This window comes from Prionailurus bengalensis, chromosome A1, assembly GCF_016509475.1.
Source record: "Prionailurus bengalensis isolate Pbe53 chromosome A1, Fcat_Pben_1.1_paternal_pri, whole genome shotgun sequence".
Lineage (NCBI taxonomy): Eukaryota > Metazoa > Chordata > Mammalia > Carnivora > Felidae > Prionailurus > Prionailurus bengalensis.
This window is the reverse complement of record NC_057343.1, coordinates 137,834,110-137,850,324: the sequence shown is the minus strand read 5'-3', so window position 1 is coordinate 137,850,324 and position 16,215 is coordinate 137,834,110. Positions and strand designations below refer to the sequence as shown.

General features: G+C 45.0%; 1 protein-coding gene across 1 annotated transcript in view; it reads left to right on the top strand.

The window, feature by feature from the left end:
- Positions 1–16,215, top strand: part of ZNF366 (zinc finger protein 366) — a 71,173-nt gene that overhangs the window by 39,831 nt on the left and 15,127 nt on the right. Inside the window, exons 2-3 of the mRNA XM_043591763.1 lie at positions 10,519–11,864; positions 15,476–15,667. Of these exons, the coding sequence (XP_043447698.1) occupies positions 10,533–11,864; positions 15,476–15,667 (1,524 nt within the window). The 5' untranslated portion in view covers positions 10,519–10,532. The remainder of the gene's footprint in view (positions 1–10,518; positions 11,865–15,475; positions 15,668–16,215) is intronic.

Genomic DNA, 16,215 nt, shown 5'->3' with positions numbered 1-16,215 from the left:
CACTGCTGTCAGTGCGGAGCCCACTTTGGATCCTCTGTCCCCTACTCTCTCTCTGCCCCACCCCCACTCATGGGCTCTCTCTCTCTCTCTCAAAAATAAACATTTAAAAAATAAATAAATAAGAATAAATTTTATTTATTTATTTTGAGAGAGAGAGAGAGAGAGAGAGAGAGAGAGAGAGAGAGAGATGGAGACAGAGTGAGCAGGGCAGGGGCAAGAGACAGCAGGAGAAAGAATCTCTGTACTGTCAGTGCAGAGCCCAATGCAGGTCTCAATCCCACAAACCTTGAGATCATGACCTGAGCCAGAATCAAGAGTTGGACACTTAACCAACTGAGCCGCCCAGGCATCCCTTGAAAGAAAATGTCATTCAACTTCTTGTTCTCTCATCAGCTAATCAACCTGCCAGTTCAAGGATCCTCCATTGTAGCTCCTAGAATATTTTTCTCCACATATATCTGTCAGTTTCTTCTCCCAGATAGTGAGTACTTTTAAGTTAGCATTTGGTTTATTAGACATCATCCTCTGGCTCCCACACAGTGCAGGCACATAGGAAGCACCTGAAACAGTTTGCTGAGTGACACCTTTGAGGAGGCTTCTCCAAGTCTGAGTCTTTGCAGTTGCTTTATTTGCCTGGGTCAAAAAGATGCATGCCCAAATATAAACCAGGGTTAACTATTCCAGGGGCACCAGGGATCTTGGGTAGAAAACTTGAAGAGTCCAAAGAAATGTTTCAAAATAATTCTTCAGCACTCAAAAAGAAGGGGATCCCAAGTCTAATTTTGTCTGAATGTCTGCTGTTTTAAAGTCAACATGTATTTTTATTAATGCAAGTATTTGAATAGCTAAGTCAGCCACAGTGTGCAAAAATATAGTTGAAGGGTATATAATTAAAAGTTTCCTCTCCACCCAGAGAACCTTACACCCACAGGGCCCGTCCTACAGATTATGATGGCAATGCTCCATCCTGAATTGGTAACTCGACTGCTGGATTCCCAAGCCTTCCTCTACCAGCTATACAGTCTTCCTCCTCAGAGGCAACAAGTATTACCAGATTCTTGTATTTCCTTCAAGAGACAGGCTATAGGTACAAGTACATGAGGTGATAAATGTATATACTGCATTTTCCAAGAATGCTTTTAGTGAGCAGAATCAACAGAAAAATCAACATGAAGCAGGGCAATGAGAAGACCTTGAACTAAAAAGTGTGAGGGGAAAACTGGTATCCAGGATGAAAAGCGATCACTCATCAGAAGATGGAAATAGAGCAGGATTTTTTTTCCACATAAAAATAAAAAGAAAAGGTGAAATCAAAGACCCCTCTGCCCATTAGGATAGGCATTTCCACGAGACTAATGGGCATTTGCCCAGAGAATCATGGGGGAACTTGCAATTGTGGAAAAACTGAGAGAAATTCTTATGCCCCTCCTTTCTAGGATATTGTTTGTTAGAATGTGGGCATGTTCTACTCTATGGTGACACATACCCTCTGTAGCATTTGATCAATGGGCATTTCCAGAGCCCTCCCAAATTCATTCATATTATTTCAGTGTCACCTTCCAGGTCAAAGGAATACGGTGTATATAGGCTAAGGATGGCATAACAGGATGAAGCAGGGGGGGGGCATGCTTTCTGAAAAGCAAAACTCTAGTCATTGCTACACCTTAGCTAAACCATCTTCCTCACCACAGTTGTTCTTGGCAGCTTATTAATGTGAAGTTGACCTGGGCTGGACTTAGGCCAGGGCGAGTCAACCAGTTATTCCTTCTTTCAGGTAACATCAAAATTGTGCTTGGAATCAGGGAAGAAGAGCAAGCTAGAGCATGGGACTTGTCTGATAAATTCCCACACAATCGCTGGATCCCAACAATAGATAAGGTACCAGGCAAGTTTCTGACTCTCTCACCAGATTGTGTTAGAAATATAAAATACCTACCTACACAGAAAGCTGACTAGCAGCACAGGAACTAGTCAATGAGTAAAACATCAGACAAATGTGATAAATATCAGAGAAGTGAGGAATTTTCTTCCAGCTCTGCTAGAAAGGAAAGTTTCACCTGTAAGTCTCCATAAAGCTGCCAGTAGGTGAGGCTCTCTCTGCCTCCTGTAGAGCACTCAGTTAATCACTCTTAGAAGAAATGGTTCATTCACAAGAGTAACCTATGGACCTGAATGTCGATACCAATCTATTGACTTACAAAGGGTAGAAATATATTTCCTTTTTTTTAAATTTTTTTTTAACGTTTATTTATTTTTGAGACAGAGAGAGACAGAGCATGAACGGGGGAGGGTCAGAGAGAGAGGGAGACACAGAATCTGAAACAGGCTCCAGGCTCTGAGCAGTCAGCACAGAGCCCAACGCGGGGTTTGAACTCACGCACCACGAGATCATGACCTGAGCCGAAGTCGGCCGCTCAACCGACTGAGCCACCCAGGCGCCCCGAAATATATTTCCTAATGACCAGACTGATCTTGTCCACTGACGGTAGACTTTACATTTCAAAAATGTTGGAGAAATTACAGAAGATTCTTTACTGAATATGCAATCAGGGCCACAGATTAGACCTTGAAGGATAACTTAAAACACTGTCTGTGCCCCTATAATATTCTTGCTGAATAGCATACAAAACAAAGTAAAAAAAATTGGTATATCGGCCATATTCTGAGTCTCCCCTTTGGAAAGAGCAGTAACTAAGATCATCAAATACTTACAACAAAGCTCCCCTCTTCATATACCATATGCATGTTATTAGATGCATTACAAAGATAAGACTTGATTAGAGGGTGGAGTCTGGTTTCCTTGACTATTGTTGAATATTTCTCAAATATCCTCCATTACTCTTTTTTATAATAATGCGCAGAGCAGCATTTTTTGGCATTTTTAAAAAATATTTTTAAGCTTATTTTTACATTACATACAGTAAAATTCATTTGAGTTTTAGGAGTTTTGACAAATACATAGTTGTGTAACCAGCACCACAATCAAGGTACAAAACAGTTCTTCCCTCCCCTCTGCCAAAAATACTGCCTCAAGTTCTACTTTGAAGATAGGTTCCTTCTCCATCAATGGCTAATCTCATTTATTACATGTTAATTCTTACCACTTTTGATGCCAGATGGTCATATTTTCTGGCATTAGCTACCCATTCTAAGGCCTACCTAACCAAATATGCTGTCATTCCCCAGAGATAGACAAAATGAAGCTTTCTAACATTCATGTGTATATTTGCTTAGCTGAGAGTAGGTATATCAAGTGTACTTGACCTATGAGCATAAAAGCAAAAAAAAAAAAAAACACACAAAAAAACTGACATGTATTCTAAAGACATTTCCCCCAAAAGAAAGTAGGAGAAAATTTTTAACATTCCAGTTAGGGCCCTATCCACAAGAGATATATTAGCTCTGAGGGCTGGGAAAGAGAACTGCTAAGTCACATCTCCAATTCATTTCCTTCCTTTAAATGGGTCACGAGGGCAGAGATAACCCCAACACCCTAGCAGCTGTTCCAGGGCTCAAGTAATTATATTCATTCCTGCTTTCCAGAAATTTGACCTAGGCATTGAACACTTTCTTAACTGAAACCCACATCTATTTATTTATTTGTCCCACATCTATTTAATCTATGCAAGTTAGTACCAGACTTTGTTGTCGTTATTTTAATAAGGCCTCTTTAAAAAATACATGTGTGTGTGGGGGGGGGGGTAATAAATGCAAAACTAGCATGGACAATTTAAACATTGTAAAACTAAACTTGAGGGGCGCCGGGGGGCTCAGTTGGTTGGGCATCTGACTTCAGCTCAGGTCATGATCTCAAGGCTCGTGGGTTCAAGCCCCATGTTGGGCTCTGTGCTGACAGCTCAGAGCCTGGAGCCTGCTTTGGATTCTGTGTCTCCCTCTCTCTCTGCCCCTTCCCCACTCATGCTCTGTCTCTCTCAAAAATAAACATTTAAAAAAAGAAAAAGAAAAACTAAACTTGACTTTAACTATGTAATGTCTTGGTGATATATTTAGGAACTTAAAAAAATAAATTAGGTGAGTTTGATTGACTATTTCACATGTAGACAGGTCTCATTACCAATGAATATTTTCTGACCCCCTAGAAGACTCAGCTCATGCTGTGGGTTGACAGATTACTTTTTATAACAAAATAGGAGGAACTCGCGTTTATAGATTAAATAAGGGCTACAAGGGCATCCAGAAGGGGCTACCTGGGGTCTGGCTACCAGGTATCTAACTACCTTTTCTTGTCAATCCTACAATCCAGGGAGTGACATGGCTGACCATTCACTTCTTTAGAACATATTGCCCTATTTAGCATCTGCATACACAGATCCTTCTATTCCTGCCAATTACAGCAAAGTAAGATTGACTCATTATTTGCCAAATATATGCAGATGAAGAAATTAGCAATATAACTATGTACATATTAAGACAATGGGGTTCAATCATTAGAATGTTTAATTTCAAGACTCAAAGTCTCCCTTTGTTACCAAAAATTCACAAAGAACCAGGTGATCCAATAAAATCCCACGGTGGAGGAATGTTGTAACATTCTTCCCACATGGACAGAGAGAGGTTAGTTGTCAGTCCATGCATCTGCCATCCCGCCTTCCTGTTACCTTCCCACAACTCCCTACCCCTTTGTTTCTCTTAGCACTGCTCTTTATTCTGAAATGTCCCCTCAACTCCCATCTCCTCCCTGCTTCCATCTTTGTTGAGAGCAGAGCTCCAGGGCAGACCACATAAGAAAGTGCCACTCTCTCAAATTAAAAGGGAAGCCAGTGTCTCTAGGAGCAAAATGTAACATTTTCCAATGAAACGTGGAAATCTTCAAGGAATAAAGAACACAAGAGAATATTACTTCATGAATTTCAGGATGAACAAAAATCAGTGTTATGGAGTGATAATAGATCTGACTCTGGGCATGCTGACTCACCATGACTCTTCTGATAGCATTTACTGGAATGACCTTCGATTTGAATGAGAACCACAAAATACCAGTAATTTTATCTGGGGAATATTTATATTTTTGTGCAGTAGGTGAATTCCTGATTAAAGGGCATTATTAGAAGCATTTTTTTTTCCTCCAAACTAAATGCAGTTTCATCTTAGGCTTTGCATTTCTAATTGGTCTTTATGGTTCAAAAGAAGATTTTATTTTTAACATCTTTTCATTCCCTATTTCCTCATAACTAACTCTCGTGGATGATACCTGTTAAAGAAGAAGTCTTGGGTCCCAGATGCCTCTAACACAGATCGACACAATATATTCCTCCCCAAGCTATGTGCTTCCTGACTTATAGCCTATTTGCTATGGTGATTGAGTATACAAGGAAGAAAGTCAGGAACATTCTCTGACCATAGCAATTTATTATTCTAAGCCTGCACCCTTACCTCATAGTACACAAAGTGGACTGCTACTAACTTTTCAAACATCTCCTTTGGGTAGAAGAGTGCAGGGTGACTACCTAGTCTTGATCTGTGTTTCCCAGTCTTGATCCAAGGGTCTGTCTTTGTATCCACTATTTCCCGTTGGACTTTCAGGCATCTGTTTTCTGAGTGGTTTGCAGAACTTTGTGGCACTTGGAAGATGGCTCTCTAGCATTATTTTCCATATATTTCCCATCTTGGATATAGCCAGGGTTTATGGTTTACCATGATTTGAGGGACAGTTCAGAGAAAGGAGCCCTTGAAAACTCAGGGGGATAAGCAACAGTGCACACAAGGTGTATATATCAAGTTCTTCCCACAATAGCTACCTGAGGGTTTATGAGTGTGCTCATGCTCTGATTAGGGATGTTTCAAAAAGTCACCTGCAGTCTAAATAAAGTGAGATAAAATGATACACTTAAAAGTTCCAGGTGGAGACTTTAAAAACAAGAACTTTTCATTCCTTCTCTCATCCCATAGCAGTTTACTGAGCCTCTGCTCTGCAAAAAATCCCACTTTGGAGGAATGTTATAACAAGAACCTCTCATATGGACACAGAGAGGTTAGCTGTCAGTCCATGATGGACACTGGAAATGCAGCAGTAAACAAAACAGACCCAGCCCATGCCCTCACACTCCAGTGGGAGTCTCAAGAGTCCGTTTGCCAGTATTGACTCAGCACCATCCTTGTATTGGAGACTTAGGGTTTGACAAACAGGTCCTCCTGTCCCTGGGAAGGTGACCTCTGATCTTATACTGGGGGCGATACTTCAGGGTCCCACAGAGTGGATGAAGTAGCTCAGGAGACCACTCAATCCCTTCTGTCCCCACTCACCATCTGTTATCAATGTAAGCTCAGGGCTATCTCCCCAATAGAAAAAAGATCCACAGAGAAGAGATGGGGGAATATTCTCAAACTAGAAGTTTGATCTCCACACTGAGGGAACACACACTTCCTGGCCTCACCCAATGGCTTCCTTTAGCCTGGTTCACGTTCACTGCTGTGACAAGACCAACTCAGTGCAAATGAGCAATTCATTATTCTAATGAATAATGAACCTGCAAAGCAGAGACCCAGATGTGGACAAGAGCTTCAGCTTGGAAAAGAGAGATGCTGTCAGTCAGTGTCTACCTACTGATCCCAGCAGCTGTCCTCCCCTCCTGTCCACTCTTTCTTAGCCTCACGAGCACCACACTGACTAGTGTTTAACACACTTTCACATACATGCTCTGTTTTAAGTCTCTAAAAACCCAGGGGAGGATATCCCAACCCCATGGATGAGGAAACCAAGCCCCAAAATTAACTTGCTCAGTTTCTCAAAACTGCTAACACAAAGAATTCAAACCCAGATACCCTCAGCCTCCAAAGCAAGGCTCCCGATTATCCCAGAGGTGGCTGTTTTACAATTTCAGTTCTTCTTCTTTGAATATTGTCTTGCTCATCCCGGTGGGGAACTGTCTTATAACATGCAATTTTCTGGGAGAAGTCACAGGTTACTGGCCGGGGGAGGGCCCGCAGTCCCCCTACCCTCTGTCCTTGGCCAAGATTACTGCTGCTCTCAGATCTCTCTTGCCTCCTGCATGGGAATCCCTATGTGCCATGGATGTCTGTGGGCCAATTTTTAGAAATAGAAGGGAGCATGCAGGTGGCACACAGTGAGGTTTTCTAGGAGTTTGTTATATTTTTGTAGAGTCCACTGGGAGTTTTAAGTTGATTGATTTCAAGATAGATTACCTCCCAAGGATGACATCCTTTCCCTGCTCTTCCATTCAACCCTCCCCATCCCCATTGAGTTTGCTTTTTTGTGTTTTTCTTTTACACCCTAGGGCTTCTCCTTAGCACCTTGTGCTCAGAAGACAGGGATATTAATAACTAGCAGCAGCTACACCTGATTTATTTCTCAAGAATGCCGAGAGGAAGCAGATCTAGTTCTCCTTGACTTCTGTAGAGATTGGTAGCATCCCTTAGGGCCTTTTTGCAGAGAGGACTGCTGTTTTAAAGATCTGGAAAATATGTCCATGGATGGATCTCAATGCCTTTTTAAAGCTCCTGAGTTAATGATTTTATTCTAGAACAGGCACACTACCATTTTAGGGTTGGGGTGTGTATATACACAAGTCAGAAACTGGGGAAAATTTTTATCATATTAAAATAGGGAGGAAATTACAATGCACATATGTAAAGTCTCTGCATTTGGGGAACACAATTCTGCTGTTGATGTTAAAGGACACATCATCTCTGTTCAACGATGTTCTTTGCCTTAGAAGGTCGATGGTGATCAAATAAAAATGCAAACACTGAAAATAAATATGCTTTTGAAATTAGTATTGCATTAGAAATGTCAATCCTAGGGGCGCCTGGTTGGCTCAGTCGGTTAAGTGTCCAACTTCGGCTCAGGTCATGATCTCGCAGTTTGTGAGCTCAAGCCTCACATCAGGCTCTGTACTGACAGCTTGCTCAGAGCCTGGAGGCTGCTCCGGACTCTGTCTCCCTTTCCCTCTGCCCCTCCCCCACTCACCCTCTGTCTCTCTCTCAAAAATAAATAAACATTAAAAAAATTTTTTTAAATAAAAAAAGATATCAATTCTAATACAGTAAAGTGACTCAATTAGTATACTATGCCGCAACTGAAAACACAAATATTAAACAAAAGCAATAATTGTATATACCAAAGTACCTTTTGTTTCATAATTAGTGATAACATTCATTTCCAAGTAAGTACCTTCTAGTATAAGATATAACACACGGTTTAAAGATACCAGACATCATTAGTCATACATTTTCAAATACCTTCTTAACAATAAAATACACAAAAAATTCATTAAATTCTGGCCCATGTTCTGATATGTCTGTCCCCCCCCTTTTTTTAACTAATTCTACAATCAAGCTCTATGAAGCTCTATGAAATAGGAATCATTAGCTCTTTAAACCAGATCAGAATAAAACAGAACCAGTGTGCACTCAGATGGGCTCTGCCAGTGTCTGTCACAGTCATGTGTAGCCTGGCATTTGGGTCCAGTCCAAGGAGCCTTTTTGTAAATAGAATCTTCTCTCCACAGAGGGTATACAACCAACCATAGACAAAATGACATCCAGAGAAAGGAGCTGCCATTTTTTCCTCTCTATTTCAATAGGACACATTGATCTGGAAGCCAGTTATTCTTATAGGAGCAACAAAGTCTCACACCAGGGCCCAACACACCCTTTATAACTGCATGTGAATTCAGGGATCAGAACCTGTTGAAATGCAAACGGAGACCTAGTAAATGTGGAACGCTATCCCAAGAGCCTCTGCCCTCTCCATCCTCGCTTAGGTACTGACGATAGCAGAGCAGCATTCCCGGACCTCTGACAGGTCCTCGAGTCAGCAGTAGAAGAACCTTGCATTTGGTTAACAATTTTAGGAGGAAGCAGAAGGATAGGATGCACAGGTCTGGGCTTTCCTTCTGCTAAACAAGCAAGCTCTTTCTCTTCACCCCAAGCCCCAAGTCCACAGAAAGAGGACATACCAGGACTATCTTCCCATCACATAAACACAAAGCAAAGATTAATAGACATTATTTTCTTTTCAGTTTTCTGATGATTTAACGTTTTCTGATGATTTAACAGTTTTAAGTAATGCCCAAATATTCATATAATAAAGGCACAAGAGTTTTCCTCCCAGTTAGATCGTCTGTGTATGGAATTGGTAACACAGTATTAAAAAAAAAAAAAGGCCCATTTTTGCTTTAATGTGCTGCAGTTTTCAAACCTCAAGACATGTGTGATTTGGGGAATACTCAGGTGCTTGCAGAAACCGCATTTGCCTCATCAAAGACTGGAGAAAATTGCTAGCAGCTGTTGGCCTTCTCACCCCTGGGACCCTCACCCTAACTGCTCAGCATGCAGCGATTCCCAAGGGCCCAGGCCCTCAGTTAATCCAGGACCCTATCCCAGCCCTGTCTCCGTTGGTCCCAGATCAGATTGCATACCCAGCCAGGGCAACTGGCTCTGTGAAAGCCTCTGTTGAGCAAAGGGGATCAATCCCATTCAAACTCAGAGTATTTGGGTAGAAAGGGCCTTCAATGAAAACATCAAGTCAGCCACTTGGTTGTTTTTACCACTACCCACACGACGAGTATAGAAAAGTGACAAGGAGACACGGGAAAGGAAGCCTCGTCCTTGGTTTAGACTCCAGCCCACAGGCTCTCCCACACATACCTGATAGAGTCACCAGGATGCAGTAACTGGCTCAGCAAGGCAAGGTCAGGTGCCTCAGGAGTCCTCGAAGGCCAAGCTTTACTTAGACACATGTGTGTCTAAGTTTTAGAGATTCACAGTCTTGGAATTTTTCACCTGAGGTGGCTTCAGGTGGAAGATTAAAGTGTGTAAATTACCAAGATGACTTTGTAACACTGGGTTGTATGCTTTTCTTAATCACACTGATCTCATCCACTTGATGTACCCCAGCAGCACACCTTGCTTGGAGTGGGTGACTCGGAAAATCTGAGATCCAAATCGAGCAGGAAAGTCTCTTCACCTGTGTGGGCTTGCATACTCCCCCTGCCGCCGCTTCCTCCAGCAGCAAAGGCCCCGAAGACAGAGAGGAGAGCAGGGGAAATTGGTTCCCTAAGAACAGAAAACAATCCAAAAGACACATTTAAGTCACCACTGGCAGATGCACTCTTTCTCAGGTTAAAAAACCCACAGAACACATCCCAGTTCTGACTTCTGTACTGAGGGGTGATGGACATGAATGTGCCCTTCTTCTGTCTGGGCCTAGGTACCCTCATCTTAAGTGGCACAGTGGCTGGCTGAGTTCTCAGGTTCCTTCCCACGCCTCCCAACCCCCAGATGATATTCTGTGGCTGTGGATTTACACTGGAGCTCTAGGGTCCCACTCTGGGAGGCCACAGCTTTCCGCATTAGTAATGGGCTCCTAAGGGGGGAAAAAACAGTGATACTTCAAGCGGCCCTAGGATAAGGGAGGGTCAGTATTAAACAAACATCACTCATCATAAATTAGTACTGATCATCTAGCCAAAACCCTTAAGGAAAAAGGGGGCTCTTTTTTTTTTTTTTAAAGAGTAAGTTTCTTTTTCTTTAAAGGAAAATTGCCAAGGATGCAGAAGGAAATGAAGATGATCAAAGATGAGGATGTGCATTTCAATCTGGGTGTGAAGAGAGCCCCCTCCTTTCCCCACTGCCTGCAGCCAGTGGTTTCCCGAGGGAAGGCTCCCCAAAGACACCCCTTCCCAGAAGCTCTCCGGGGGCCTTTTTCCCAGTTTCGATATGAACCTCCTCCAGGACACCTAGATGGATTCCCCGGGGTCTTTGAAGGAGGAGGGTCTCGGAAACGGAAGAGCATGCCCACCAAGATGCCCTACAGCCACCCTGCGGAAGAGGCCCCTCTCGCCCTCCACTCCGAGGAGAGCAAAAACCATGGCCCTCCGAACCTCTCCCTGCTCTTCCCGCAGCCCCCGCGCCCCAAGTATGACTCGCAAATGATCGACCTGTGCAACGTGGGCTTCCAGTTCTACCGCACCCTGGAACACTTGGGGGGCAAGCCGGTCAAGCAGGAGCCCGTGAAGCCCAGCGCCGTTTGGCCCCAGCCGACACCCCCTCCGTTCCTGCCCGCGCCCTACCCCTACTACCCCAAGGTCCCCCCGGGCCTCATGTTCCCCTTCTTCATGCCCTCGGCCTCCCCCTACCCCTTCAGCCGGCACACCTTCCTGCCCAAGCAGCCCCCGGAAGCGCTGCTGCCGCGCAAGGCCGAGCCTCAGGAGAGCGAGGAGGCCAAGCAGAAGGTGGAGCGGGTGGACGTGAACGTGCGCATCGACGACAGTTACTACGTGGACGTGGGCGGGGCGCAGAAGCGCTGGCAGTGCCCCACCTGCGAGAAGTCCTACACCTCCAAGTACAACCTGGTGACCCACATCCTGGGCCACAGCGGGATCAAGCCGCACGCGTGCACCCGCTGCGGGAAGCTCTTCAAGCAGCTCAGCCACCTGCACACCCACATGCTCACCCACCAGGGCACGCGGCCCCACAAGTGCCAGGTGTGCCACAAGGCCTTCACGCAGACCAGCCACCTGAAGCGCCACATGATGCAGCACAGCGAGGTGAAGCCGCACAACTGCCGCGTGTGCGGCCGGGGCTTTGCCTACCCCAGCGAGCTCAAGGCCCACGAGGCCAAGCACGCCAGCGGGCGCGAGAACATCTGTGTGGAGTGCGGCCTCGACTTCCCCACCTTGGCCCAGCTCAAGAGGCACCTCACCACTCACCGGGGCCCCATCCAGTACAGCTGCTCCGAGTGCGACAAGACCTTCCAGTACCCGAGCCAGCTGCAGAACCACATGATGAAGCACAAGGACATCCGGCCCTACATCTGCTCCGAGTGCGGCATGGAGTTCGTGCAGCCCCACCACCTCAAGCAGCACTCCCTCACCCACAAGGTACCGCCAGAACCCAGGCCACGGGCGGGCTCTTGGGGAGCAGGCGCAGAGCCCTGGGGGGGCGGGGCCCGCAGACCTTCGCCGCCCGCACCTGGGCGGGGAGGAGCTGTGTAACCCTGGGCGAGGGGCTTCCTCCCTGAGTCCTGGCCTCTTTCCTCTCCTTGAAATGGGGGACGCTGGGGGGCCAGCAACCAAGTCCTTTGCCATCCAGCCTTCTAGAGTCTAAGATGGGCCTGGAAATAAATAATGTGGGCAGTTTGGAAAGGAGGGTGAGGAAGGCGGAAGGAAACAGCTGGTCCTTGTGCTGTTGCTTCGTAGCCTCCTGCCACCCCTAAAACTCTGTTTCTGGAAACTTCATCCAGGGCCCTAGCATGCGTGTGCCATCAGGTGTTATTTACCCCAACCATTTCTGTGCCTGGGGTATGCTAATCAGAGCCACCTTCTAGAGAATTCTCTTGGTCCTTTGCTGCAGAAGTAGTGCCTACATTTTGGGGTGTTTTCACCCTCAGCTGTGAGAAGTGCTTCACATATGCACATGGCTCTGGATCCAGCAAGGCCTCTGCTTCCCCTGGTAGAGCCCCTGCCTAGGTGGGTGTAGGGCCCCGTGGTTTGTTTTGTGGGGGGAATGAAAGTGCATCCTGCTCTGTCTGCTTTGTTTTTATCTTTCCTGGGCTCAGGTCTTTAAGGAGATATACAGGCACAAATGTCTAAATTCAGCCTAGTTTGCAACCAGAGCCCTGGAATCATTCAGGATGAAGTAAGGTGAGGCCACAGTAGCGTCCCTGATAACTTACCCAGCTAAGCTGATTGGGTCAGCTTTGAGCTTCCAAGAGGAGAGGTTTGCCCCACTGACTACCCTCACGCTTTTGACCGCAAGTGGTTTTCTTGGCAGGAGAGACTTCTAGCAAGCCAGAGTTTCTAAAAACACTCTTTAATTCAGAAAGGTCACTGGAGGACTTTGCTCAGCTGAGATAACATCTCTACCCGGCCATAGTGTGTTTCATTTGATAGGTTAGGACAAAACATGGGGCATTTTTTTGGCTCTGCAGTGGAGATGAAATGTGTGGCTGCCTTGTGGGCAGTGCACAAACAACTCCTGCCCCACAAAAGGCACCTGTAGATACTATCCAGAGAGGAGGCCCCTGCCAAGTGCAGGAACCCTCAGCAAAGAACCTGTACTGAGATTCACCCACAAAGGGGACCATTGCTGATTTCAGGGGCTCCTACATGTGTGGAAAAGGAATCAAAGATGCATTTCAGAACATATAAAAATTCCGTAAGATAGTAGAAAATGAAGTCAAAATGGGCAAAGCAGCCTCATATCTGAAACATCTCACTGGAATTAGAAAACAAAATGCATTTTATTTTTTTCAACGTTTTTTTTTTTAAATTTATTTTTGGGACAGAGAGAGACAGAGCATGAACGGGGGAGGGGCAGAGAGAGAGGGAGACACAGAATCGGAAACAGGCTCCAGGCTCAGAGCCATCAGTCCAGAGCCTGACGCGGGGCTCAAACTCACGGATCGTGAGATCATGACCTGGCTGAAGTCGGACGCTTAACCGACTGCGCCACCCAGGCGCCCCAACAAAGTGCATTTTAATTCATAGTGTCAGCAGTGAGAGGTAGTGTTTATATAACGGTTGCTGTATATCAGGTGCTTTACTTCTCATTTAATCCTCTTTAACAACTGGAAGAGCAACCTGCAGATACTATTCTAGATTCGCAGATGAAGACGCTGAGGCATGGGGTGGTCACCCAGAATCTTGGACTCCAGCACCTGACTCTGAAACACTACTGTCAAGTCTTTCTCTTCTCCACCCCCTTCCCTCCCTCACCCCTGAAAACCCCTACAGGCTCCCTCTCTGATTTCACTGATCCTATTAGTGACAAGGTGGCTTCCTTTGTTCCCGCAGTTGTGTCTGGGCTTTCATTCACTTGAGTTCTAGGCCAGCCCATAGGTGAATTTTACCGTGAACATAGAATTCTCTGAGAGAATTCCAAAAACAGTGATAAGTAGATACTTCTCCTTGGTCCCAGGTCAGCTGAATCATAGATGAGTGTAGAGGCAATCTTGAGAAGAAAAATGCTGAAGTAACTTTTAAAAAACATCAACAACATAATTTTCGTTAATTTCAAAAATTTAAATTCACTGATTGAATATGCAACACACTTAAAATTCATCTTCTTAGGAGGGCCTTAAAATTTAGGTCTCTTCATTAGTATATATCCATACTCTTCTGCAATCATCTAGACTCAAGAGTATTCCAGCTGGAAAGAGTCCCTGGCTCATGACCCACCATCTTCAAATGAGAGAACCACCACCAGGAAAGGCCATGAAACTTGCCTACAGTTACATAGCCAGTAAATGGTTGGGCAGAGACCTGAACTTGTCCTTGGGTGCCATGGGCTCACCAAAACTGAGGAGTGCTGTTTTATTATCAAGTCCCAAATTAAAGAAATGGACATATAGGCAGAGAGACTCAGAGGTAAGCTTGGAACTCCTCTCTCCCAGGTCATTATGGATACCAGGCAATATGTGTTTTATTAGGTACAGTTGTTAACTAAGCAACCTGTTATAATTCCATAATAATTTTAGTTTTAATGCCATGGTTCTCTAAGTTTTCCTTCTGAAAAGTCATTCTATGTTAAGATAGCTTCCAAAGGCCTTTTCAGGGAAGCACTGGTTAGTTGGGACTAGCTAATACTCTACTCATGCTATGAGGTCCTGGAAATGTTTTCAAGTGAGGACATTAATGCTTAAGTATTCAAATATCCACTGCCAAATTTCTCTATAGGACAGAAGCTAGCTGAGCAAAGGCTCCGTAGCCAAATCACATAGAGGTCACTATGACCTATGGGAGCCCAGGTCACTGCGACCTATTGTAATTTATTGAACAGTAGATATGAATTGTTCTCCTGGGATTTTCAAGTGTATTAATGAGAACTCAAGAAAACATTGGTTTTCATATGAGAAATGATATTATCACTTTAGGAGGTTTTATTTTTTTTTTTCATTATCATGAAGGGTAGATTATAGACTCATTTCACAGTGCTCCTACCAAAATCTTTTTAATCCCCAAAACTGTTACTGTAGAATTAACCCATGTAGCATCAGGAACAACAAAAGCAGTAGCGTTCTTTTCCTCTAAAGTTCTGGCTTAGGGGCGCCTGGGTGGCTTGGTCGGTTAAGCTTCCGACTTCGGCTCAGGTCATGATCTCACAGTCCGTGAGTTCGAGCCCCGCATCGGGCTCTGGGCTGACAGCTCAGAGCCTGGAGCCTGTTTCAGATTCTGTGTCTCCCTCTCTCTCTGCCCCTCCCCCGTTCATGCTCTGTCTCTCTCTGTCTCAAAAATAAATAAACGTTAAACAAAATTTAAAAAAATAAAGTTCTGGCTTAGTTCATGGTTTTCAGAAGACAAAAAAAGATTACGTAATCAACACCTTTCAAGAAAACAGCAGTTAACAAGGCTAAAGCCACACCATTTGGAACTCAACATCTGTCACCAGGCTCTTCATGGATTTGTGTGGCAAACAGAAGTATGAAGACTACAATTCTGATGAAAGCCTGTTACCTGCTAACCACAGTACTTTTGAATCTGCTTCCCTCTAGGGTGTGAAGGAACACAAATGTGGGATTTGCGGGCGGGAGTTCACTCTGTTGGCCAACATGAAGAGACACGTGCTGATTCATACCAACATCCGCGCCTACCAGTGTCACCTGTGCTACAAGAGTTTTGTGCAGAAACAGACCCTCAAGGCACACATGATCGTTCATTCTGACGTGAAGCCTTTCAAATGCAAGGTGAGCAGTGGGCCCTGGGAGGAATGCAGACAGGGAGGACTCTGAGGGTTGTACAAATGCCCAAGGGGAGAGAGTCTCCAGGAAACTTCCTACTATGTTTCACCAGTGGGGTCACTGAGGCTCAGAGTAGGTCTTTGGCTAACCCCAGGCCCATCTGCTGCTCTGTTCTTTGTATCACACCAGCCTTTATTTGGTCCCTGAGAAGCCTGTCCTATTGGTCTCACTGTGGAATCAGTGTGCAGGGGTGGAGGGAGCCAGTAGAGGAAGTCTGAGGGTGGAAGGCCCATTGGGAAATGAGGTTGTTAAAGGATGAAGGTGATGTGGAAAGTTCCCATTCCAGAAAGAAGCAATTGAGTATAATACTGTTCTCCTTACAAGCCAATGAGTGAAACACAGAAAGGAGTCACAGAGTCTTCTAGCACTGCCCCCTCCCTTCTCACACTGCACTCCCCCACCCCCCTCCGCCTTCCTGACACTTGGACTTCAAGTGTAATTTGAGGACAGGTCTCTGAGGCAGGATGAAAGAGACTCCAAGGTTAGTCCTCTCA